We start from the raw sequence: 27,083 nt of genomic DNA, 5'->3' as shown, positions 1-27,083 counted from the left end.
CCCTCTAGCTCCCCGCCGCCAGTGCGCAGTCGCACCCCCACCCTTTCCCGGGTCCCACGCGCAGGCGCAGTCCGCTTCCCACTACGCCGACCTTGCCGCACACCAACAAACGAACAAGAAAAGTGGGGTAGAAAGAACTTTATTGGGCTCGGCTTCCAGCCTTGGCCACGCGGGTCCCGCCCGCCGCGGGCCCAGGTCACGGTGCGCCCCCACCACCCTCCTCGTCGTCGTCGGCCTCCACGTCGAGGCCCGGGATACCGCGGATCTGGCGCTGAAGCGCGCCGCCCAGCAGGGGCAAGGCCTCCTCCTCCTCCTCCTCTTCCTCCTCCTCGGGGGGCGGCGGCGGTGGTGGGGACGTGGCCCCAGGGGCGGGCTCCGGGGGCACTGGGGGTTGCGCCGGCGCGCCCTCGGCACCCTCCGCGCCCCCTGCCGCTTCTACTAGCGTCCCCTCGTCCAGGGCACCGCCCTCGGCCTCCTCCTGTTCCTTCTCTTCTTCGGGGCTATCCGTGAACGGGTTCTCACCCTGTGGGGAAGGGACACAGATACTGAAGGGAGGACCCGCGGGGTCCGGGGGAGGGGGGGACCCCGGGGCGGCGCGCCTCACCTTCAGGTAGCGCTCCAGCTTCTTGCTGATGATTTTGTTGTTGAGGATGCTGCGGGCCACCATGAGCGAGGACTTCTTGGACTGCTCCATCATGAGCTGCAAGCAAGGCAGGCAGGGCTGGAGAGGCTGCTCTCGGCGCCAGAAAGCCGCCCTCCCCCACCTCTCCAGATCTGCGGAGCCCTTCCAAACCCCTCTACCCTTAGCTTAGCACAGCTGAGGATTCTAACCACGTGGCATAGGTGGACAAGTGTACCTTGGGTACAAGCACGGAGCCCAGACCTAATCTTTGTTCAGATGCTCCATTTCTTCTACACCATACTTACTGTATTGATTAAAAACAAGTCTTTACAGCTGTACAGCAGAAATCTAATGTGCTTACATAAAAACTACAAACAGTGAACAAATTAAGAAACCTACTAAATGCTGAAGGTGCAACCCCCAACAAGAAGCCAACCGCCCATATGCAAGGGACTCGTTAGGATCAACAGGGAGAATATAAAAGTAGGAACACAAATGTCAAACAGCACATTTAAGGGATATACCTCCTTTTAACCCACAGAATCCCCAAGATGAAGAATTATACCCCAAATGTCAAGGTTCAGTGGAGAGAGACAGTTCTACCCCTGATGGTGAGAGGGCCAACTGTTTACTTCCTTTCTGGAAAGCAGTTTAAATGAAATGTATTAAAAATAAAAATGTCTCAGTAATTCATTACAGGAATCTATACTAGGACTTGGAAACATTCATGCACGTGGCTGCAGTAGTCAAAAACTGGAAAGCACCTAAATGGTCTTTTGTTAAATCATACATTCAAAAAGATCACCGTGCAGTCCACAAATAGGGCTCATCTCTCCCCCTGTGTGATAAGAAAGGTGTGTGATGGGCGGAGTACAGGCAACTCTCACTTTCATCATTATAAAGATTATGCAGAAAGCTGTAAGCCGAAAGACAAGGATAAAAGCTATTTTTGTTGGCATGGGAAGGAGGGGCCCACCTCCAAAACCCTACTGCGGCCCCCCAGCCAACTCTATAAGTCATCATCTCCCTTGCTGTTTCTACTCCCTTTCCCAACCTTCACTTCTTTACTCATTTTCTCTACTGCTTGGGGAAAATACCAACAGACCTCAAGGTCTGTTGCTCAAAATGAAACAAATTAAAGATGCACAATTAGGATACTAGGTCAGCCCACTTCCTCCCCAATTCCTCACCTGCCAACACATTATCCTCCTCCCTGGAGGCACCAGAGAGGTACACACAATTCCCAGCTGAAGCCCATTTACATTGTTTCCAGATTTTTGCTACAATAACCAAACACCACCAAAATAACCTTAAATACTTCCATGTTGGTGCTTTTAATTTTACCAAACAGGTTCCCCAAAGTGACGGTGCCCCAGTACTCTGCAAAAAAAGCTGTAAGTTGTAGTAGGTGGAGCTTCCTCCACCTGTATTAAAACAATGTACTTATCCTTTGGCCTCCTCAGCGCATCAGATGTTATCACTGTTGGATACTTTTGTGGTCCAATGAAAGAGAAAAGAATGTGTGCTGCCTCTCAGGGCATTGCCCTGCCCAACAGCAAAATCTGAGTGATCTGATACACACGCTGGGCCACCTGCCCAGCGTTTCTATGAGGTCATCTTCTCCACAACCTCTGGGTTTCCTGGCTTGCTCTCAGGAAGGCTTTCTGTTACCTCAAGGTAAACAAACGATCTTCTAAATTTTGCTGTTATCTTTTATTTTTCACGTGTATTATTTCTGGAATTGAATATATGGTATGAGGTTAGGGGTCCAATTTTCTTCTCCAGAAATTTATGAGATAAACCATTGTCTCTCTGTTGAATGGACGTATAAGTCTATAATCCCTTCTCCACAAATCTGAAACCCAGAAGGAAAAGTTTTCCCCTAAAACTCCATTATATTTTTATACCGTCTTTATTTATCCCACTTAATAGAAGTCACTTGAAGAATTACTTATGGTTCAACTACAAGTCACTTTCCCAGATCCTGCTAGGGATGTTAGCGATCATTACTGTGTAGATGTTCTGAAACCAAAAAAAAAAAAAAAAAAAAAAAACAAAACCTGGTTTGAAAACATCTGGCCCCAGGATTTCAGATAAGGAACCTGTACTGACTTTAACAGTTACTAAGTTCCAAAACATACTGGGATCTTTCATTAGACTCTCTAATCTGGTTCCACCATTTTATTACTATGCCAATATCACTTTTTGTTTTTAATTGCAGTAGCTTCATAAAAGGTTATTACCTGAAGAACCAAGTCCCTGAACTCAACTACTGCCCTTTGTATAATTTTCTTGACTGTTAGACTTAATTCTACAACATAAAACTTTCAAACAATTTCATTCTGTCTCCCTCCCCAGAGTATGAATGGAATCCCATTAACTGTCCACATTAATATGTGGGGAGATGTAGTTTTGTTTTGTTCTGCTATTAAATCTCCGAAGAAGAACACTGTATATTCCTCTATTCACTGAAGTCTTATTTCATATCCTCGAGTTTAAGATCCCATACCTTTCTTCTTAAATCTATATTCCTATTTTGTGGATTTTGTCATTGCTATGAGTAGATTTTTCCCCATTTACATTTCTAACTGGGTATTACTACAATGGACAAAAGCTATTACTTTCTGTATGTTATCTTAAATTCCCCTTCTTTGTCAAATTCTATTAATTCTAAGGCCATTTTGCTGTAATCATTCAGCCTTGCTAAGAATATAGTCAGATTATTTGCATATAAAGTTTTCATTTCCAGTATTTCACACTCACTGATAGTTGCTAATTTCTTTTTTTTTTTAATGTGTGTCTTTTTTTTTAACATTTATTTTTGAGAGACAGAGTAAGACAGAGCATGAGTGGAGAAGGGGCAGAGAGAGAGGGGACACAGAATTCAAACAGGCTCCAGGCTCTGAGCTGTCAGCACAGAGCACGACATGGAGCTTGAACTCACGGAGTGCGAGATCATGACCTGAGCTGAAGTCGGACACCTAACCAACTGAGCCACCCAGGCGCCCCTGGGTGCTAATTTCTTATCAAGCCATCCTTATATTCCAGAAACAAATTATACTTCTATAGTGTATTACATGCTTGAATTGAATTGAATACACTGGATTGGTAATTAGTAATTTATACTTAGCACTTTCATTCTTTTTTATTTATTTTTACTATTTTATCTTTAAGTACTCTCTGCACCCAACGTGGGGCTTGAACTCACAACCCCAAGATCAAGAGTTGCATACTCTATTTGACCAAGCCAGACAGGTACCCCTACTTAGCACTTTCATTCTTTAATACTAAACTGATCTACAGTTTCATTTTGACATTATCCTTATCAGAGTTTTGGAATTAAGGTTAAAAAGTCTTCCTAAAAATGCAATGGGGGATGGACTTTCAGCATGGAAACCTGACAAGCTATGTGGACCTGCTCCCCGGTGAAACTGATGAAGACTATAAAACACCACAACCCTTTCAAGTCAAGGGAAATGGTCCTAAGGACATACAGTGAATGAAGAAACACTAAGGAAAAGCTACTAAAACTCAGTAAAGATTGTGAGTTGTGGTGGTTTAAACATGACCTGTTGCTTTCTTGCCTTTCCCAGTTCAGAGTGATGGGAAAACCCACTCCAGATGCTGCAGCCCAACAACACAGGCCTCGGACTCTACCCAGCTCATCACAGTTGGAAGTCCGCATCTTCTCAGGAGGCACGGAAAGTCATCAATTCTCATTCTGAGCTACCTGCTGTGGAAGCTAAGTTCTAGACAAGTTCATCTGAGAGATGGTGGCGCCCTTCTTCTCTCCAGCCCCCCATTCATGGAATGGAGGCTTGACCTAGGGCACAGTATGCTGAGAATAGTAGGTTTCACACTGCCCTAGCTCTGGCTTATTTATAAAGCAGAGGTCCTGTGCCTTGGAGAGGCAAACCAAACCAAGACCAGAGGCTACAGCTGTCACCTTCTCTCCCCAGTCTCTCCTAAAGCAGCAGGCACTGAGAAAGCAACACTGCATAATCCCCACACCCAGCTCCATAGTCTAGGTGCAGGTTTTACCCAGGGGTAGGCCTTAAAACAAGGAGCTCCCAAATCTCTTCCCAAAGGAACTTACTTTATTCACAAGACTGTGAAGAAGTTCAAGACAGGAGAGTATGCAGAAAAACAGGGACACTAGTAGATTTGATAACAATGTAAACTAAACCATCAGCTTCCCTGGTTACCAGAACCAGTAGGACAGTTAAGAAGAGCCTCCAGGGCTCAGAACTCTCAAACCATGACCTCAAAGATGATTCCTATAGAAGAGTGTGGATTTATTTAATTGGATCAGATTGGAGAGCAATTTAATGCCTCAAAGCATTGCTGAAAGCAACACAGCCATCAGTCAACAATTTGTATAGTTTGTAACAGCTAAGGGTAGTCTAGGCAAGAAAAAAAAAAAACCCTGTCAAAACCATTGTTATCCCAGGGTGGCTAGGCCCGTGCTCACAGCTTCCTCATTCAAGGCATCCAAGCAAAGGTTTCACTCTGGCAGAGACTTAAAAAATAATTTGACTAAACAAACAGATAAACAAATACAGTAGCAAGACTGTGGTGGGGATAGGAAGAAGAGAAAAGCATAATCACACGGTCTCATCAAATAGAGAATATCAGTAAAGAGACAAATTATAAAAAAAAAAAAAACAACTAAAACATATCTTGGAGCTGGAAAGCACAATAACTGAAATGAAAAATTCACTAGATGGGCTCAACAGTAGATTTGAACTGGCAGAAGACTTAGAGAACCTATAGATTGGTAGATATGATCTGAAAAACAGAGAAGAATGAAGAAAAAGTCTCAGACAACCTTGGAACACCATTAGGTGACCCAACATATGCATAATGGAAACACCAAAAGAAGAGGAGAAAGAGGCAGAAAAAAATAGATGAAGAAAAATGTAGGCAAACTTGCCAAATCTGATGAAAAATTTGAATGTAGAGATTCAACAAACTCCAAGTAGGATAAATACAAAGAGATCCATACAAGACACCTCGTAATAAAAATGCTGAGTCAAAGACAAAGGAAAACGCCTGAAGCAGAAAAAGAAAAATGAATCATCACTTAAAAGGGAACCTCAATAGGTTAAAAGTTGGTTTGTCACGAGAAACAAGGCCAGGGGGCAGTGAAATGACACTGAAAATGCTCAAAAAGTATCAACCAAGATTCCAGCGCCCAACAGAGCTACCTTTCAGAGGTTAAGGTGAAATAGAGACATTCCCCAAAACGAGTACCTGAGAGAGTCCGCTGCCACCAGACCTTGTAAGAAGCACCAAAGCTCTTCAGGCTGAAAGCAAGCGGCCCCAGACAGTTATTCAGATCCATGTGAAAAAATAACAAAGGTAATTATAAAAGACACTATGAATGTATAATTCTTTGCCTGTCTTCTCAACTGACTGAAAAGAAGTTGTATAAAACACACACACACACACACACACACACACACACACACACACACACACACACACACACACAGAGTACTGTTTGGCCTGTAACATAGAGAAATATGTTTGCCAATAACAGCAAAAAGAAGGTGGGGGGACTAAAGTTGTATTGAACTAACAAGGAAGTGGGAACTTGAATCCACAGGAAGAACACAAATGAAGAGAACCAAAAATAAAAAATAAGAAGGCTAATGTAACAAAAGCTACAAATATATAATTGCTGTCCTGTCAGCTTCCTTATTTTATTTATTTATTTATTTTTAAGTAGGCTTGGGGTGTCTGGGTGGCTCAGTCAGTTGAGTGTCGACTTAAGCTCAGGTTATGATCTCAAGGTTCGTGAGTTCAAGCTGTGTATCGGGCTCTCTGCTGTCAGCACAGAGCCCGCTTGGGATCTTCTGTGCTCCTCCTCCACTCATGCGTGCACTCTTTCTCCTCAAAAATAAGTAAACATTTTAAATAAAATTAAATTAAATTAAAATACAATACAATACAATACAATACAATACAATACAATAAAATGTCAGCTTCATGCCCAGCATGGAGCCCAATGTGGGGCTTCGAATTCACGACCTTGAGATCAAGACCTGATGAGCTGAGATCAAGAACTGGACGCTTACCCAACTGAGCCACCCAGGTGCCTCTCTTCCTGTCAGCTTCCTTTTTAAAAGACATAATATTATGTAAAGCAGTAATTACACTGTTATTGTATCATTGGCTTTATGTTATTGGAACTACAACACATTTAGATAAAATACTATGTATAATGGTAATAACACAAAAATCTCCCATGTAGAAAGAGCTGTATGTGAGTAACTTAATCCCACTGAAATTAGGCTATTGTACCTCACAGAGATTTTGAGAAATTAATATGTGTAAGATAAGGCCTAGAGAAACCACTCAAAAAATAATGCCTAAAAATGTAGCACAAAAAATATCATTAAGGAAATTAAAAATTAATTAAAACCAAAACCAAACCAAAACAAACAACAAAAAAACAATACAGGGGGTACAGAACAAGAAATGTAAATCTAATAATCTCAACAATAATATTAAATGTGAATGGATTAAACGAACCATTCAAAAGATCATCAAACCAGAGGGGAGGGTTCCTGGGTGGCTCAGTTGGTTAAGCATCCAACTCTGGATTTTGCATAATCACAAGATTTGTGAGATCAAACCCCACATCAGGCTCTGCGCTGACAGCGCGGAGACTGCTTGGGATTCTCTTGCTCCCTCTTTCTGCGCACGCGTGCATGCGCGCTTCTCTTCCAAAATAAATAAATAAACTTAAGGGAAAAAAAAAAAGATGCTCAACATCATCGTCATTAGAGAAATCCAAATAAAAAATAAACCGTGGATACCATTTCAAACCCACTAGGATGGCTAGAGTCAGAAAGATAATAACCAGTGCTGGAGAGTATGAAAAAATTGGAACTCTCACACAGTTGCTGATAGGGAATATAAATGGCGCAGCCACTCTGGAAAACTGGCTATTCCTCAAGAAGTTAAACAGTTACTTTTGACCCAGACATTCCACTCCTAGACACATACACAAGAGAAATAAAAACATTTACCCACACAAAAGCTTGTACACAAATGCTCAAATATTTATAACAGAATAATTTATAATAGCCAAAAAGTGAAAACAATCCAAATGCCCAAATTAATGAATGGATAGACCAAAATGTGGTCTATGCATGCAAGAGAGTATTATTAGGCCATACAAAGGAATGAAAATCTGACACATGCTACCTCGATGAACCCTGAAAACGTTATGCTAAGTGGAAGAAGCTGATCACCGAAGACCATGTATTTTGTGATCCCATTTACATGAAATACCCAGAGACATTATACAGAGACAAAGAGTATTATTAGTGATTGCCTAAGACTAAGGAAGCATGAAGCATGGGACAGGAGGGGTGGGGAGTGGGGGGAGAGGAATGACAGCTAAAGGGTTTCTTTCTGAGGTGATGAAAATGTTCTATAATTGATTATGGTGATGGCTACACAACTGTAATATATTAAAAACTAGTGCATCATACAGCTTATATGGGTAAATTGTATGATATACGATTTATATCTCAATAAAGCTGTTACCAAAAATAATAATTAGAAGGTTTCCATTCATTTCCATAGTTGGAATCTCTAAAAATACGACATTGAAATTATACTCAAATCTCCACATATCAATGATTTCTGGTGCTTTCTAAGTATCTTCTGTCTTTCCTCACCCTTCCAAATCCCTCTATTAGTAGTTATGGTTTTTTCTTTTTTTAAGTTTATTTACTTGAGAGAGAGAGGGAGAGAGCAGGAAAGAGAGAGAGAGAGAGAGAGAGAGAGAGAGAGAATATCCCAGGTAGGCTCCAAGATGTCAGTACAGAGCCCGACATGGGGCTCAATCTCACGAACCACAAGATCACTACCTGAGTCGAAATCCAGAGTAGAATGCCTGATCAAATGAGCCACCCAGGTGCCCCTCTTCTCTTCTGTAAACTTCTTTTAGGATCAATTTGGAGTTTATGTTTTACTAGCTATCCTCATGTCACCTAGATTTTCCACATTTTAATATCATGCACAATCCATCCTCTGTCATCTGCTCTCTGCCTAGCCCTTATCAGCTCCCAGTTCAAAACCCCAGTCATGGCAAGACCCCTACAAGATCTCCTCAACCACCTAACCGCATCCCACTGTTGAGAATTAGTGCACCAAGAAAGACCAGAGATGAATCTGATGGCCGTGGAAAAAAGTTGAGAAATGCTATTTCCTACACTTCCCCTGGTTGTCATCATCTGCCCATAAATCCCCTTCACCTTCCTCCAGGTGATGGCAGTCGAGCCTCACTCTGGCCCAGACCTGGTCCTAAACTTCTCAGCTCTTTCCCTCCATCCAGACTGGATCTCTAACAGCCACCACCACCTCAATCACAAAACACCCACCCCTAACTTCTATGCTAGGCACTGGGGATACACTGGAAAACGAGACTGAATTTGTTCACCTTCTTGCCAGACTCGCTCCTTTCCCTGTACCATATACTTACCCCCCCACCTTAGCAGCAGCTCTGGCCACCCAGTTACCCAAGCCAGAAACCTGAGACATCCCAGACTCCCGGTCATTTCCTTTCTCCTCACTCGAAAAGCAGAGGCCCCCCTCTATCTCGGTACTACAGCAGTTCCTCCACTCCCCGCTCCGCACCGTCTCCCTCCACACCAGGTGCAACACCAACTCTAACCCCATCACAGTGCCTGACCTAAAAACTGTGCTGCCTACAGGAGTGAGCCCAGACCGTCATCCCAACCCTCGTGAACCTCTGAAGCCCCGACCCCTCCTCCAGCAGCACTTGCACTGCACACTTTTTGTTTGGTTTCTGAACCTATTCTGGCTGGTGGCCCCTATGCACAGAGGCCCCCATATCCCATAGCGTTACAGTCCAGCTCTGATGACACCTTCTCCCACACAGGGTCTCCATTTCCCTCCCCTCTCCCTGTAGCTGTACTGACTGCACTGGGCCGGAAATGTCTCTATCTGCCTGCCCTGCCACACTTCCTACAGTTCCTCATGGGCAGGCAGAGGTTATAACCCCAGGACCTTCCCAGATGCCTCACCAAGTCAACCCATAGGATGGCAGGTGAACACCCGTGGCCACTCACCCTGCGGTTCCGGTTGTGATCCATGGTCTTGAGGTGCTTCTGGATGATCCCAAACTGCATGGGGATGAAGAGGTCACAGGCTGCACAGTGAGCTGCCTCTACCTTCTTCACAAAATGCTCCATGGCAATTTCTGTAGGGCGGAGAAGGAGAGTCACCACTGGTTCCAGGTGCCTAAGACAGACCCAGCAGTTTGGGAAAAACACCAGACCAGCTCCTCACCTCGCCCTGCCACTTCCACGTGGGCCTGAGGCTGTTCTCGCTGACCCTCCCTGGGGGAACAGAGGGGTGTCGTGACCCCACTCAGAACCAGAGGAGGGCAGGCTGAATCCCTGCCTAGTTGGGAGTGAGATGGAACCTCCTTACCTTGGGTAAGATCTTGGTCTCTGTAGATCTGCTGAATCAGACCATCAAGATCCTCCACGGTTTTCCGGAGTTCCTCTGTCTTCTTGGTCTTGTTGGCAACATACTCCTGCCAAAGACACCGAGGAGATTCCAAGGATTGTGTGGCTACTCTATGTTCCAAGGAGTCCGAAAAGCTAAGAGCAGCTGTGCCGCTCCAAGGCTCACCTGCAGGAAATCGGCCGTCTGCTTGGGGAGCTTGGTGCCTACGTATTTAAAGTGCTCCTTGTGGAACTTGCTATCGAGATGGCTGGCCATCTCCTCCTCGTAGAAGGTCCGGTATTTGCAGAGAGAACACACAAATTGGATCCTGCCACAGGAAAGAAATGAAGGGCTGAGGCCTCGAGGGTCCCACGGTACAGCGCTGCTGCCTCACCCAACCCAGCTGCGAGCCCTGAAACAGGCCTTGCTCACGGGCCTCTGTCGTTCGGTCCCAGCAGGGGGACAGGCTGGGACCAGTGGGGTTGGGAGTAGAAAGGGACAGAAAGTCTGCAGGCTGCAGTTACTGCAACGTGGGGGACAGGGGAGGAGCTCTTCCTTCCCAGACAGGAGGCTGAACCCTGAGGCAGCAGCTGCTGCAACAGGCAAGGAGTCGCTGGAAGGTTGCCGGTGGGCCTCTCTACCAAGGCTGGGCAGGAGCTTGTGCACTTGGCCCAGCTGGGGACCGGAAGGAAGGATGCCCTGGCGTGAGCCAGGTGGCCCTGAGGTGCAGAGTGGAGTACGCAGTCCCGAGGCAGGGCCCGAAAAGGTGCTGCATCTTCCTTCTGGGTCTGGGGGACTGAAAGGCCCAGCCCATCCTCTGCTCAGAATGCTTGGGGGTGGTGTCGGGAGGGATGGGAGGCAAGCAGGCCTGGGCTCCTGCTGCCTCATCTTCCTCTTCCAAGAAGAGACCAGTCTGAGCTGGAAGGAGGGCGCCCGCCTGGCCTGCCAGAGGGCAGCCTGGAGTCACCTGAGCGAGGTGCTCTGTCTGGGCCTGGTGTCCACAGCAGAAGCCCGGGGTCTGGGGCCTGAGCTGGAGCAGGCCGCCGTGGCAAGGGGCGGAGGAGGCCAGCCGCCACCGAGGCCTCGGGGCGGGTCCCTACCTCTGCCGGACGTCCTTATCTGGGCCACGGGGTCAGCTTTGTCTGGAGAGCCCAGGGGCCGGGCGCCGGCGAGGCTGAGGAAGGTCCAGCAAGAGCAAGAGTCTGAGGCGGAGGAGGAGGAGGCAAGCGCCAGTGCGGGAGCCCTGAGGGCAGACAGACCCGACCAAGGGGCGTGAAGGGCTCAGCCGCAGACAGGCCCGGCCTGACAGGGCCGGCGGGCAGGGCAGAGGGCAGGCCCAAGGCTGCCACAGCCCACAGGTGCTGCCATGTCTCCTGGGCGCGGCGACGGCCTCTTGGCAGCTAGCTGGGGTGGCACAGGCGCCTTGGACCTCGAGTCTCTGATGAGCTGGCCCCCTCCCGCAGGGGCAGCGGGCCCCCAGTGCACCTCGGGGCTCGTGCGCCGAGTGACCTAGCGCTGGAGCTTCTGGGCAACGGTGCCGAGCAGTGTCGGGTCTCAGGTCAAAGACGCTAGCGGTCGCCAGGCGGCCGCAGTGGGGCAGGGATGGAGTCAGGCCTTGGGAGCTGGGCCTGGCGGGAAGCAGGGTCCATGCACGGCCGAGCAGGTGGCAGCTCCCAAGGGAGGCCAGAGGGCGGCGAGGCGGCAGAGCTACGGCCCTGCTCTTCAGGCGGCAGCCCCCGAGCGAGGCAGAGGCAAAGGAATGGAGGGCAGCTGGTTACCTTTCCACCATGCGGTCTCGCTGCCGCTTTTTCTGCTTATCCTGGCTCTTCTTGCCTGCCTGCAACTTGCGCTTGATCTGGCCACTATCGTCCTGGGTGCTGAGGGCCCCTGTGGAAACAGAGGGCACAGTCACTAGCCTGGCTCCACCAGGTCAGGGCAGGCCCTGGGGCCTCTGGCTGGATCACCCGCCTTCTACTCCAGATAGTCCATCCTGAAAGCAGCTGTCCGAACAAGGACTCCGGCCACGAGCAGGGCTGGGTTCCCTGGGCTGGGCAGGGAACCATTCTGGCCTAGGTCCTGAAGAGGGGAGGACACAGGCTGACCCCACCGCTCTCCAGAACACCCACATTCCACAGAGTGGGCCCCAGGGAGGCTGGAAGGCAAACAGAAGCCATCTCGGTGGGGACGCTGGCACAAGTTCAGAGGGGCCAGGTGGCGGGATGCAGGGAGGCCATGGCTGAGGCCTAAGTGCAGCCCCCAGAGGTAAAGACCCCAAAGCTCACAGGGCTCGGCCCACCCCCCACGGCGCACCGCGGCAACAGTGGGCTGAGGCTGGATTTACTGTTAGGTACCTGCTGGCGCTCATCACTCAGGTAGGGGGACACGGACTCCCAACAGGGGCTGGAGAGGCGCTAAGGGAGAGGACACGCAAACCAGAGCCGTAAAAACTCCACCGAGGGTCCCAGCTCAGACACCAGCCACTGAGGACTCGGAGCTGTGCGCTACTGGAGGGTAGGGCGTATGCCTGGGGTTCCCCCCAACTCTCTTGCTTGCTGCCCCCACCGAAAGGTAAAGCCAATGCACTAGGCATACAGGGACCACTGCCACCCACAGCCTCTGTCTGGGAAGAATGGGGGGGGGGGGGCAGAGTGAGAAGGGAACAGAGGAAGAGGAGCCCCCCGCCAGCACATGCCAGCCCCACGAGGGAGGGCCCCAGCTGGCCACACATCTGTCACAGCCCTGCCCTCAGCTGGATCCCTCCAACTGTGAGTGCCTGGAAGCGCCGCCCCAGCACCCGGGCCGCTCAGAAGACTCACCCTTTTCTGCATCCTCTTTGCTTTCTTCTTTGCCTTCTTCTTTTCCCTCTTCATCTTCTCCTTCCTAGAACACCATTTCAATTGCCCCACGTTAAAGCGTGTACAGTCATTTACAAAGGCTCTAAATGACAAGGCCCTGCTATGTACCAAGCACGGAGCCTCACATCCTCCCAGCAGCCCTTGCACGGGGGGGCTCATTCCACCGTCTCCTGATAAAGAAACCTGGGCTCTGGCTGTGTGGCCTGCTCGCAGCCCATGCTCTATCAGATCTCCACCTCTCTCATGTTGGTCACACGTGCATGACCAGGATGGCCCGTGGCCTCCGTGGAGGGCCCTGCTCTGCAGCACAGGGGCTCAGCCAGCCCACTCTTCACAGGCCCCACCTGCTGACAGCACATAGGGCCTGGCCACTTACTGCTCTGGAGCCCTTCTCCACAGCCTCAGCGCCTTCAGTGCCCTCTGCGGCCTCCCCCTCAGTGCCCTCATCTGAAAGGCAAAACAACATGAGTTCAGTCCAGGAGCTCCATGGGGCAGGGGACAGGGGCAGCAGCCCAGTGCCCGCCCCAGCTCACCATTATCTGAATCACTATTATCCGAGCAGTCCGTCCGGGTGGCTTTGCTGTCTGGCTCATCAGGACTGCCGCACTGCTTTCTCTTCTTCTTCTTGGTCTGGATCAGAGAGAGGGAGCTGCGTCAGGGCAGGTGGCTCTAGGACCCTTGCTCCACCCAGTCAGGGGCCCAGAGGGACGGCCTCCTCCACTCACCCGGAAGTCGGCTGTGGTCCAGGTCTTCCAGGTCCGCCTCATCTGCTTCATGCCATTGCCAAACCCGAAGCCAAAGCGGGAGCCACCTGGGAAGGCGCCCCCGCCACGCATGCCCTGGAACATGCTGTACTCGGGGATGATGTTCTGGGAGAAGAGGGAGGGCAGCCGGGAGGCACCAGGCATGCACTGGCCCCGGGCCCCCATAGGGTCTTCCCACATGCGCCCATAGCCTGAGGCCATCGGCCGGCCACTCCTGGAGTCCCGGGCCCAGCCCTGAGCCCGTGGGCCAAAGGTGTCGCCGCCACGCATGCGGAACTGGTCACGGTAGGCATCGTACTGGCCCTCGTAGGCCATTTCCATCTCGGGGTCAAGTTCGCCATAGTCGTAGCCTGACCGGTATAGGTCGCGCTCACTCAGAATGGCCCTCGAGTCACAGGCCTCATAGGAATCATATCTGCAGAAGCAGGTGGAAAGCATCAGGGAGGCCCTCAGGTCTCATTACCCTTGGGTGTAGCCTACTGTTCCTGCCTTTCCCAGTAGCTCCCTGTCCTGGAGATGGGAAATCCCACTCTAACCCACCCCACCCTGTCAGAGAGGCACAGTGTTTAAAAATGCCAATAAAAAGGTTTCTCGGAAGCCCGTGCACCAGCCTGGGGACCCTAAGAAAAAGGACAATAGGGTGGAGAGGGTCTCAAATAGGGGCAGAGATACCCCACAGCCCTTATGAAGCATGTACATATGTATGTGGTAACCACAATGCCCAAGGCTGTACCTCAGGTACAGAGCCTGTACCTGTACAGAGCCAGGCAGCCCAGCACCCTGTGGTATGTGGGCAGTCCAGCACACGAATGCTTGTCCAAAAGGGCTGATAATGTCCATGAGAAACCCTGTGCTGGTCTCATCCCCCTTGGCTGAGGGAACTTCCAGCACTCCAAAGGTCCTCACCACCCAAAAGGAGAGGGGAGACAAAGTGGAGAGGGTTTCCCAGGAAAGATGCTGTGGGTTTGCCCAGGGCCTAGAAAAAGAGCTCTATCGCATCAACCTTATGGGATGGAACCCTCCATAGCAACTGGGAAGGCAGGCCAAACCTCCCTCCTGGGAGAGAGAGAGCACCACACAAGCTATTCTAACAGTGGGAACAGCCCACATACCCCCAGCCCTGGCCCCACACGTCAAGCAGGCCCGGGGGCCCCTCCATGCAAAGCTGGGCAGCCAAGCAGCAGCAGCAGCTGCGGGAGAAGCAGCCAGCACCACCTGGTCACTCCCTCCCCTGTCCTGCCCCCCAGCCCCAGACTGCAGAAAGAAGGGGCACAAGTAGCCGGCACCTGCAGAGAAGGGGTCCACCTGGCCACTGAGCAAACAGCCAAGCCCCTCAGCTGCAAGCACAGCGGCTCCAAGCAGGAGGACAGGGGGCATGTCTGGGGCTCCCCCCACCCTTTTTGCTTGCGACAGAGCCAGAGCATGAAAGTCCCTCTGGCAGCCTCTGCTCCCCAGTGGCCCCGGGGCCTCACCTGAACCCACCAGTGCCCGGCTGGACCCCTCCTTACTCTCTGTTCTCCTCCCATCTATCAGCTGGAGCCACAAGGCTGCCCCACACCATCACATGCCCTCCTCACTGAAGCCTCTCACTAGGGCACTAGGACTTCTACGCCAGCACCAGTTTAGACAGTAACAGACGCCCACCACCTGATGCTGTGGAATCAGGCAGGTCTAGGTGGCAGGCCCAGCTCCACCACCTGCTCCTAGGTCCCTTTGGGCAAGGGATGTGACCTCTCGTGCTTGGAACATGAGGACAACAACAGTGCCTCACAAAGGTGCTTTTGAGGCCCAAGAGGCACATGTGGGTCAGGCTCAGAAGAGCAGACAGGAAGTGTCCACATCTGCTCTGTCTCTTATGTGGGGATGGCCCAGCTCGCTGTGGTCTGCCCCAAGGACTCATCCCCCCCACCAGCCCTATCTGAGGATACAAAGCCTCAGGAGAACTCCTCCAAATGGCCGTCTCCAGAAGGAGGGGTCACTTAACACTCTGGTCCTGAGAAGAGCCATTTGGAGGATAGTGAAACCAGCCCTGTTAGGGCTTGTTCCTCACCCTACAAGCTGGGGGAGAGGCTGGCCACCAGGCAATTGCAAGGGGCAGGGAAGGGGCCCAGGCCAGAGAAGGGAAGCGCACTGGACCCCAAGCAGTCTTTGGGAGCCCCAGCTGCAAAGCAAGAAGAAAGGAAGCAGACATAGGAGGCGGTTCAAAGAGGGAGACGCCAGTAGGCAGCAAGCGCCCCTGCAGAGTCTCACCCCTGGGCAGACACCCACTCACCTTTCTCCACCTGAGCCGTACATGCCTCCTTGTATCATGTCTGTCTCCAAGTGTGGCACCATATCTAAGCGCTGGTTAATTCTGGACAAAACGGAATCGGCACTGGCGCTACCCGCGGCACTAGGGTTTGTATTTGTGTCAGAGCTAGGCATTTCCCAAGAGTTTGAAGTGGCCATACCATACCCATAGTTGGTGGTGTTATCCTGGCCATAGCCATAGCCATAGCCATAGTTCTCGTAGCCTGCAATGAGGAAGACAGAGACAGACAGAGATGGCAGGCATAGGGAGAGGAGATGCACACAGAGACGGCAAGACAAACACAGAGACAAGGACATCTGTCACAGAGACAAAATGGGGACCCTAGCCACCTCAGGCTGGGTGGGCCCTAGCCACAGGACCTCCTGTGAAAGAGCAGCTGGCCCCAGAGTCCCCGGGCCCCCCGAAGATACCTCCCGATACACTTTGGGAAAGCTGGGCAGTGGTAGAAACACAACCATTTTAATCCCAAGGGACAGGAGAGCCATCATGGGAATACTTGCCTCTGTTTGTCCCAGAGTTCCAAGTTCCATATCCTACAAACAGTAAAAGCGTAATTACATCTACAATTGATGACAATACAACAAGAGCTTACTTCAGACACAAAGACGATGATTCCCAGTATCTGACTGATTACAGAAGACTGAATCTCCCCCGGGAAGCCCTGAGCTTCAGAGCACTACATAAACGACCCAGGTCACTCCCTAACCCTGGTGCCCAAACTTCTGTGGCTCTGACCAGCTCTTAAGGGCCCCCTCCTTGCCAACACTGTCAGCTAAGGAACTGGCTCTTTACACTCCTCCCCGAGGAGCCAGAATTAGATTACCCCAACTTCCTGCTAAGCACCAATCAGAAGAGGAGACTGGATGCCGGTGCCTCACCGACAGTGCTGTACAAGAAGTTCGGCACAGAGCCCACATCCACTCTGAAAATCACATCACTCAAATCACCCAAAAAAGCCATCTGGAACAGAGAAACTGACCATCCTACTCTTCCAAGCATATGCCTTAACAAGGAGGGCCACCATATCCTTGAATTGCATGTGTGTGCTATGCTAAAACACGTTAGCAGAGGTAAGGACAAGGCACAACTCCTACCTTGCAAAAGCTACTGAGAGGACAATCTGGATTATAAACTAAATATGCTCTGGATTTTATCACAGCACATGAGAAAAATCAATTCCTTCAGGAACATAAAGCCAGTGAGAACTGACAAAGTGCAAAGCCAAGTGGGAATTCCAAGTCAAGCAAACACGGTTCCTCTCCCCAGAGGAGTCTACCAGAACAGGTGACCACTTTCCCCATGTCTCTGGGGAGACTCCAGACTTGCCTCTTATTCCCTATTGTCTCTACCCTGCAGATAGACAAGACATGTTCATCCCAAGGCAGGGACCAAAGCTCAGTGAGATGGCAGCATGATGAATGGCAAGAGTCCAGCCACAAGAGAGCAAGAGTGTATTAACTTGAAAAGATGGAAAAGCGCAGGCCAGGCGTAGACCCGAGGTCCTACACTCAGGTTCCTCCTCAATCCAGCACATAAACAGAATGGGGAGGTGTAGAAACCAGCAAAGAACCCTAGGTGACCATTAAATCTAATGCACCTCGAGTGCCAGAGCTCACAAAGCAAAAATCCTTTCAGTTGGTAAAACCAAAGCAGAGGCTTCTCCTTCATTCAGTTTTTCAACTATCAATTGGAGAACGCAAAAGCACAGGCTGGCAGTGCTGGGCACGGCTCAGGCCGAGAGCACTGCTCACTAAAGGAGCCACTTCTAACTAGAAAGCAGCAAAGGGACAGCCCAGAGCAGGAAATCAGGAGAGACACGAGTGGCAAAGGAGAGTTCTGACAGGCAAGAAAAGAGGCTGGCAGAAGCACACAAGGAATAATACACACTTCGCTGAAGCAGCTAACAAGAGCCCAGTCGTGTGGATGTTTGCACCAGGAACAGTGGACACCAGCTATTCAAAAGGAGAAAGGACTGGGAAGCACAGGCAGACCCACTGGGGCTCTGCTCGTGAGGCCTGTATATGGTCCCCCAGCGCTTTAGCCACCGAAAATCTGCCAGCACAGAGCAGGGAAGCACAAGTAAAGGAAGCAGGAATGGGCACTAACTCTGTAAACACAAGGACAGGTGGGTGGACAAGTAGGTGATGGCCCGATGACAGGACTCAGCAAGCACTCTCCAGGTACTACTTGCTATGTCCAGGGCAATTCAGACTCCCTGAAGGGATTCCCCACAAGGTGCCTTTAAAGGGAAACCATTGTCTACACTATGAGGCCTGGGGAGTCTCCAAGACCTGTCCCTTCCAGAAGAACATCACAGCTCACTTCACCCCCAGAGGGGATGAGACCAGTGCTGACGTAGGGAATTTTAGGGACGTAATTTTTTTAATAAGAGAAAAAGAAAAGTAGATGGTCACCATAAGCAAAACTTATAGAACAAAAACATAAACCAATGGAAATGTTCAACTTCAAGGAAATAGTTATCCAGATTACAGCCTACCTTCTTGGTGACAAAGCTCATATAGGCATCAAAAAAGAATCCACTGGGGTGCCTGGGTGGCTCAGTCGGTTAAGCGTCCAACTTCGGCTCAGGTCATGATCTCACCACTCGTGGGTTCAAGCCCCGCATCAGGCTCGGTGCTGACAGCTCAGAGCCTGGAGCCAGTTTCAGATTCTGTGTCTCCCTCTCTCTCTGCCCCTCCCCTCCGCCGCCCCCCACTCTGTCTCTCTCTCTCTCTCAAAAATGAACAAACATTAAAAAAAAAAAAAGAATCTGTTAAGCCTTACATAGTACGAGGAAATGCTTCTAACAGTAAGCAAATAAAGGAAGACAGACAATTCTATCCACCCATAAATTATTCAGCTACCTAAATTAGGAATGCTGACAAAAGTATTAAAATGGTGGGGCACCTGGGTGGCTCTGTCAGTTGAGTAACTGACTCTTGGTTTCAGCTGAGGTCATGAGTTCACAGTGGGGAGTTCGAGCTCCGCATCAAGCTCTGTGCTGACTATGCAAAGCCTGTTTGGGATTGATTCTGTCTCCTCTCTCTGCCCCTCCTCAACCGTCTCTCTCTTTCTCAAAAATAAATAAATAAATGATGATAAAAATAATAGAATAAAATAAAATGGTGGGGTCTCGAGTGACTGTTTTTCAAAATGTTAAAAGTTGCTCTATTGCTCTTGTAATTTAAGCCAGAAGGAAATATAAAATGACCTTTATTCTTTCACATGACTGCCTACGTAAACAAACCTCAAAAAAAATCCATACAGGTTATAAGAATAAGTGAGCTTAGCAAGGTTTATTACAAGGTCAATAAATAAAAATCAACCCAATTTCTTCAAATTATCAATGACCGATTGAAAACTGAAGCTTTAAAACGTACCATTTACCTTGGCACTGACAGTAGGAAATATTTGGGTGTAGATACAACAAACTATGTGCAGGATCTGTGTTTTGAGAACTACAAAACTCTAATGAAAGAAATCAGGCTGGCTCAGTCTGTAGAGCATGCAACTCTTGAATCCTGGGTTGTGAGTTCAAGTCCCACGCTGGGTGTAGAGATCACTTAAAAAACAAAATCTTGGGGCGCCTGGGTGGCGCAGTCGGTTAAGCGTCCGACTTCAGCCAGGTCACGATCTCGCAGTCCATGAGTTCGAGCCCCGCGTCGGGCTCTGGGCTGATGGCTCAGAGCCTGGAGCCTGTTTCCGATTCTGTGTCTCCCTCTCTCTCTGCCCCTCACCCGTTCATGCTCTATCTCTCTCTGTCCCAAAAAATAAATAAATGTTGAAAAAAAAAAAAATCTTTTTAAAATTTATTTTGTTTAATGTTTGTTTATTTTTGAGAGAGAGAGTAGGGGAGGGGCAGAGAGAGAGGGAGACAGTCCCAAGCAAGCTCCACACTGTCAGCGCAGAGCCTGACACGGGGCTCAAACCCACGAACTATGAGATCATGACCTGAGTGGAAACCAAGAGTCAGATGCTCAAATGACTGAGCCACCCAGGAGTCCATCTTTTTTATTTTTATTTTTTTAAGTTTACTTATTTAGAGAGAGAGAGAGAGAGAGAGAGAGAGAGAGAACACACACAGGCGTGATAAATTGGACTTCATCAAAATGAAGAACTTTTGTTCTTCGAAATTCACTTGATAAGAGGAGAGATGATCCTCAGGCTGGGAGAAAAGATTTGCAAATGGCACATCTGTTAAAATGCTTGTGCCCAGAATTTATAAACCAGAAGGAAGATAATTCAAAAAAGATGTGCAATCTGGACTGTTGTTTGATTAAAAGGGGTGAGGCAGACAAGGCAGGATAGGGAAGCCATACAAACCAAGTCGCTTCTCATTTATGAAATGCCAGATACCTCCATACTCAATTTCAAAACATTCTCTAAGTCTCCCTCTCCCCCGGGACCAGATGCTAATACTTCAGGGAGCTTACTTATGTCCACTGATTCAGTGACTCTTGAGGTAATGTCAGGGTGTAGGCTTGGTCTTTCCCCAGACCCTAGTAGTAAAACAAATTACCCATCTCAGCAATCAAGGCATTATCCTTATTAATTCCAAAGAGGGCTCCTTCTCACAGACACCAACAGTCACAGACCACAGAAAGACTGGTTTTATTGGCAGTTAGGGTTGTCAGAGCATACCCAGATAACATCTGTGGATTCTGTTGAGTGGCTATCTCTGAATTAGAGAATTAGCGTGTCTGATCACAACTGAGAAATCAATCGGACACTGTCCCTCAACCCAATGTGAGGAACCCGCTGGCTTGGGACGGTCTGACTGTCTCTAAAAACCCTGCTAGATTCAGACAGGCAGCTTCTCTCTTACAGAGGTCCCACACGCTACACTGAAGCTAAACTGATGGTTTGGTTTCTAGCTTAGACCATCCTTTGGACTTTGGCCACTCTCCTTCCCAGACCCTCAAGGGAATTTTCTGAAGCCACACTTTGTCACAGACCGTATGTGCTTCTAAGAAAATGTTACAGGGCCAAAGGAACCAATCATTTTCAGCTCCAAGAACTCTAGCCTGCTCAGTCAGCAGCCATCTTTCCCATAATTGTCTCCAAGGGAAGCACCGGCTATTCTAACAGCCCACCACACCATTTTATACAAGTTTGCATTTGGAAAAGCAAGGCAGGGCAAAGTCAAAGGCAACCGAGAAGACACCAGAGCACTCACCCTCTGGTTCCCAGGGGACCACACTTACCATAGTCACAGGTAGGCTGAGCGCTCGTGTCTGAGTATGTCGACTGCAAAGTGGTTTCAGATCCTTGGACAAAGCCTAAATATATGCACAGTGTGGTTAATTTCCCCAAACAAGCCATGTGGAGATGACCTAAGATTACCCTTTGGTGTAGACTGGCTGGCAGGCCCTCTCCTCAATGGAAAGCCTCCAAAAATTCTAGCTTCTGAACACTTTAATTATACCTCCAGAACATATTAGCCAATGAAAAGATGGGCTATATTTAACTCGCTACACCAGAAGAACTGGACAAACAAAAGTTTAAACACTGTAAACCAAAACTTCGTTTTGATAAATCAGTACCCAAACCATTCAGTTAAATAAGAAAAATACTTACATCAAATGACTGAAACATGAGCCAATTCAAACAAGGATGGGACTTGGTTCTGAACAATACTAAGGCAAATAACACCCCTTCCCTTCCCCCAAATCTGACACCAAAACTGCTTTGTATTTTTTCTCATTAAAAAAACATGTACGTTACCTCTTCAATGCAATTACTTGGGGTGAGCACGTTTATATTGGGTAAATATTATACATGGCATGTGTATTACTTCCTGTTTTCTCAACTCTCAAACGATTTCTTAGCTTAAAATGAATTAGTACCAACTAAAGAAAACGTAAACCTCTACCAGAAACTACTCTTAAATGATGAGCCCTGATAGTATTGTTAAAATTACATTTAAAAATATTATTTTTAGGGGCGCCTAGTGGGTCAGTTGGTTAAGCGTCAACTCTTGGTTTTGGCTCAGGTCATGATCTCAGGGTTTGTGAGTTTTAAGCCCCTCATCAGGCTCTGCACTATAGGTGCAGAGCCTGCTTGGGATTCTCTCTCTTCTCTCTCTGCCTCAAAATAAATAAACATTTAAAAAATGATAATGAAATATTATTTTTAAGTAATTTACCCTTAGCACTGAAACTATGAAGGATACCATAAGAGGCAATATTTGCGTTTTCTCAGCAGAGCCAACTCCTGACAAATTAAAGCCAATGACTTTGACAGCTTTTTTACAGCAAAAGCATACACCAAGTGCCTCCCCTCGGGTGGGCATTCACATGTTGACAGTCTCTCTAGCTCATCTTTTAAGACCAAAGCAACAAAGATGGCCGCCAACATCAGCCAACACTGAACAAGTGTCTCCCCCGCAGGGCGCTAAGAGCCTTTTTATTCTATTTCATCCTCACCACAGCCAACAAAGGGGACAGGGCCAACATCCCTTACCCTGCAATTCCAAGTCCAAAAAGGTCTGAAAACCAAGTGTTCTCCTCAAATGTGACGCCAACACTCATTGTGGGGCTAAACTGACCTGTGAGGAGAATTACGATTTTTCTTTACCCAATTTGGTATAGAAATAATGCATTTAGTTACAGGGTGCTACCCTAGACCCCAAGTGCTGTGGAATGTCCTTCTCTCAAGCTAGAACTCTAAAATATACCCAGCTCCAAGGGTTTCAAACAAAGATCGGTGGACTCACACTTTAGCCTTACTTCCCAGAGCAGGGAATTGAGACTGGGCAGTGGTGAAGGAGAGAGTCCCAAGTATCCACCCCAACCTCTTCACCTTTCCTAATGAAAGAGGGGACATTAGAATGGATTCCCTCCAGGGGCCATCCCAACATGCCTACAACATAAGCACTGTCCACAAGAAACACTGGAAGCGTGCTTTGTACGGTTCACCCGTGGGGAAGCCCCACAGTGTACACACAAGTAGCCTACGTTTACCTTCTCCGTTGTTTGCTCAACTAGCTTTCTGAAACCTGTTTGTTCAGCAATATGGCCCCCCGCAAAATGGCTCCAGACTTCAGCTACTGTGGTTTGTACACAGTGCAGCTGCAGCTGGAACCTACCACACCCTGACAGGATTACTAACTGGAACGCAGTACGAAAGCTGCAGAGCAAAAGATCTATGTCTATTCAAAGGAGAGGCGCCCTAGTTCTTCCCTGGGAAAAAGGAAAGACAATCCACCAAACCTTCAGAGGTCAATGGCAACCTCTGCTCTAGTTCGGTCCTCCCCATGTTAACATTTTGTTCCACGATACTGTCTCTAGAGCAAATTGAGCTCCAAGTATGAATAAATTTTTGTCCGGTTCCAACCTTCTCTCCTTGGTTCGGTTTACCAGCCTGATCAGCTCTAGATGAGAAAATAAAATAAGCAAGGGTTTGACCCTACAAACCTAAGGCTCAGGCATGGATTTATAATTATGTATCATAACCCCTCCTTCTTGGTCAGACTGACATCTTTTTTACTCAAAAATACATAAAGCTTCTCAGGTTTTTTTTTTTTTTTTTTTTTGCAAGTTTATATTTATTTTGAGAGGGGGAGAGAGAATGTAAGCGAGGGAAGGGCAGAGAGAGAGGGAGAGAGAATCCCACGCAGGCTCTGCGCTGAGTCACCCAGGCTCCCCAAGCTTCTTTTTTTATTCCCCAAGTTTTATTCTTTTTTTTGGAAGGAGATTCCTTGAAGAAATGACAAAAAGTGATAAACACTAGAGGTCAGGGCACCTAGGTGGCTCCCTGGGTTAAGTGTCAGACTCTTGATTTCTGCTCAGGTCATGATCTCCTGGTTAGTGAGTGAGTTTGAGCCCCGCGCCAGGCCCTGTGCTGACAGTGCAGAGCCTGCCTAGGATTCTCTCTCTGCCACTCCCCTGCTCATGCGCGCCCGCTCTGGCGCTCTCTCTCTCCCCCTCTCAAAATAAACAAACATCTAAAAAATTCTAAGAACCAGAAGACAACTGGAATGAAGTTAGGTTGCCTCCAGCCTGATGGTAACGAGCCTCCAAGATGGCCTCTTCGGAATCTTGCCTCCTGACATTATGCCGTCCCTTCCCAAACTAATAGAGGTAGCCCGCGTAACCAGTAAGACCGCAGAAACCACGGAGTATGACTTCCCAGGCTCTGCCTTGCTCTCTTAGATCATTCACTCTGGGAACAACAGCCCACCACGTTGTGAGGAGACGCAGGCAGGCTTGTGGAGAGGCCCACTTGGTGGGGAACTAACAGCCAGCATCAACCTGCCAGCTGTGGGAGTCTGAGTCAGCTCAGAGGTGGATCCTTTGGCCCCGGGCAAGCTTTCAGATGACTACAGTCCCAACGACATCTAAAACGTAACCTCAAGAGAGATCCCAAGCCAGAACCATTGAGCTAAACCACTTGTGCATTCCTAACAACACCAAACACTGTGTGAGATAAATGTTCTTATAAAAGGATTGGTAGTGTTTCAGACCTTTCTCTGAAGGCCTGATTCTGCATTTTTCTCTCCTGTTTTTCCACTGCTCTCATCCTTCCCCTCAGTGCCACAGACAGGGCCTCCTTTCCCAAGTACACACAAAGAGACTGAATTCAGGGGCGCCTGGGTGGCTCAGTCAGTTAAGCGTCCGATTTCAGCTCAAGTCATGATCTCACGGCTAGTGAGTTCAAGCCCCACGACGGGCTCTGTGCTGACATTACAGAGCCTGGAACCTGCTACAGACTCGGTGTCTCCCTCTCTCATTGCCCCTCCCCCGCTTGCACATGGTCTCTCAAAAATAAAAACAAACATAAAAAAGTTAAAAAAAAAAAAAAAGAGACTAGGTTCAAAAGCTGGACAAATCATCATAAAAAAAAAAGCTACTGTAATCATTTTCTATGCGTAATAATCATGGTAACATTTGCGTCAAGTCCTCCAGAACTCCTCCTTAAAGGCAAAGAGTTGTCTGAAATGTGACTTAAAAAGCTTTTGACTTTAGTGGTCTACTTCTTTAAAGGGAAAGACTCACATTATAAAGCTGCTGTGGTTTTCAGTTGATCAAGACCAAGGAAAAAGTAATCATCACCCCATTAGCCTGACTCCCTCAGTGAGCCAGGAATTAAAGCCTACCAGATCTGGAGTTGAACTTGAGACCTGGCCATTAGCGACCTAACTCAGTCTCCTTGTCTATAAATGTAAAATGCTCCCTCATTAAGCTACTCCACAGCACCCGACCATCCATCTTCTGGTTTCCTCAGCAGTCTTGCCCCTAAAAACCAAAGAACTGTCTTCCACCTCCTGGTAAGACTTGGAGAAAACGATTACATCTCAATTCCGGAGTTGTCAGCCGCGACCCGACTGACTTTCCTCCTGAACCAGGAAAGCTACGGAAAGGCTAGGGCAGGACTGTCCAACCTTGGCACTACTGATAATCCACTGTGGTGGGGTCCATCTGGCACGTCACAGGATGGTTAGCAGCATTCCTGGCCTCTATCCCCCAGATGAGGGAAGCAACCCCACCCCCGGATGTGACAACCCAGAACACCTCCAAACACTGCCAAACGGACCGGGGGCGGGGTGGGAAGGCAGAATCGCCCCTGGTTGAGAACCACCACCGGGCAAAGGGATGGTTACTTGAAAAGCTAGGGTTCTCACCAAGCTCCTGGCCTGGGGGCCGGAAGAGGGAGGCCTGGCACCACTTCCTTGCGGAAACCAACATAAAACAGCCTACGGAACGGCCCCAGAGGCTCCGGTTCCATCGTCAGCCCCCGAACATTCTAAGCAGAATGTAGGTTACCTGGCAACCACACTTTCTCAAGCCTGATACCCCCATTAAACGGGGAGGCCTCGTCTATGGCTCCGAGTGAGAGGCCTCATCTGTTACTGCCAAAGGCAAACCCAGGCGGCCTTTCAAAGTCCTCCAGGGATAATTTACAATCGCCCAACCATCTCCCAGGGCCCCCTCTCTCCATCTCATCAGCCACCCTCCCCTCTGCTCAAATCCCACCGGCCTCCCTAGCTGCTCATCTAACAAGCCAGGCCGTTTCTGCTCCTGGGCCTTTATGCCAACGGCACCCCTGACCAGACACCCTGAACTCCCTCACTCCATTCAGGTCTCTGCCCAAATGTCGCCTCTTCACAGCGAGCCCAACCCCCTCCCCCTGACCCCCCGCAACAGAGCAGCCGCCGCGGAGTACTGACCGCCGGGGAATACATCCTATATTCATTTGTTTTCCTGCTAAGATCTGCCCGTTAGCTGCTTGAGGATTTCCTGCCAATATTCCAGCGCCTGTTCGGCACCTGACACGATGAATCTGACAGATGGTGAATGAATTAACACAGAAGCCGGTCACTCCTCGCAGGGCTCAGGCTCAGCCCTTTGGCCCCGAGGCTCCCCGCTCGGCCCGAACCCTGCAAAAATGTACTGATCGCCTGGGGCCAGGAGCCTTTCCTAGCCCGGAGCACGCAAAGGGGCTGGGAGGGGTGGGTGGCTGCGGCGTTTTGCAGGGAAACTGCGCGGGGGGCAGGGTGCGGCAATGGCGACGGCAGCCAGGCCCGGCGACCGATCTCAAGGGCTAAGGACCCGAAAAAGGGTGGCCTGAATCTGGGTCTGAGGAGACCGAGCCAAGGGCAGAGGTGATGGGCTCAGAGAACGCAGGCGCCCAGGCCAGGGCCCTCGGACACCGGTGACAGAGGCCAAGACCTCGGGCTGCCGAGAGCCAGGACGCTCAGCCGCAAGCACAAAGAAGTGAGACGCCAAGGCGCGAGGGGGGCGAACCTGAGGCGATGGGCCCGCGGCGCCATTTTGTGACCGCAGAGAGGGCAGCGTCCAGGCCCCGGGGGAGGTGTGGGAGAGCCCAGTGCGGCTCTGGCACGTCCCTGTCCCTCCCCACCCGACGCCCGACCCCTACCCTGCCGGGCCCACCTGTATAGCTCATGGCAGCAGCTAACACCGCAACCAAGGACTCCGGCAGCTGCCCCACACGTCCGACGCCGGGATAGCGGCGGCGACAATCCCCGGGGCCCCTTCTAACACAACCGAACCCGCCTCCCAACCCCATTGGCTCGAGTC

General features: G+C 49.4%; 1 protein-coding gene across 4 annotated transcripts; it reads right to left on the bottom strand.

Moving 5' to 3' along the window:
* Positions 1–123: 123 nt before the first annotated feature.
* On the bottom strand, positions 124–27,083 carry AKAP8L (A-kinase anchoring protein 8 like). 4 transcript variants are annotated; one of them, XM_086698810.1, is made up of 15 exons: positions 26,937–27,083; positions 21,249–21,323; positions 16,545–16,577; positions 16,189–16,246; positions 16,006–16,086; positions 13,695–14,148; positions 13,503–13,599; positions 13,346–13,416; positions 12,931–12,994; positions 11,893–12,001; positions 10,301–10,442; positions 10,097–10,202; positions 9,733–9,863; positions 605–700; positions 124–523 (listed from the first exon to the last, which is right to left on the bottom strand). In XM_086698810.1, the coding sequence occupies exons 1-15, from the start codon at positions 27,070–27,072 to the stop codon at positions 197–199; spliced, it is 1,980 nt and encodes a 659-aa protein (XP_086554936.1). In that variant the 5' UTR covers positions 27,073–27,083; the 3' UTR covers positions 124–196. The 4 variants fall into 4 exon arrangements, 3 of the variants coding, with proteins under 3 accessions (XP_086554936.1, XP_025772044.2, XP_086554937.1); XR_015248485.1 differs by adding an exon at positions 5,876–5,928 and having other exon boundaries at positions 471–523; positions 16,006–16,246; XM_025916259.2 differs by having other exon boundaries at positions 16,006–16,246.

This window comes from Puma concolor, chromosome A2, assembly GCF_028749965.1.
Source record: "Puma concolor isolate L17-30 chromosome A2, mPumCon1.1.hap2, whole genome shotgun sequence".
In the NCBI taxonomy this organism is placed as follows: Eukaryota; Metazoa; Chordata; class Mammalia; order Carnivora; family Felidae; genus Puma; species Puma concolor.
Note: the sequence above shows the minus strand (reverse complement) of the source record. Positions and strands in the feature narration are given on the sequence as shown.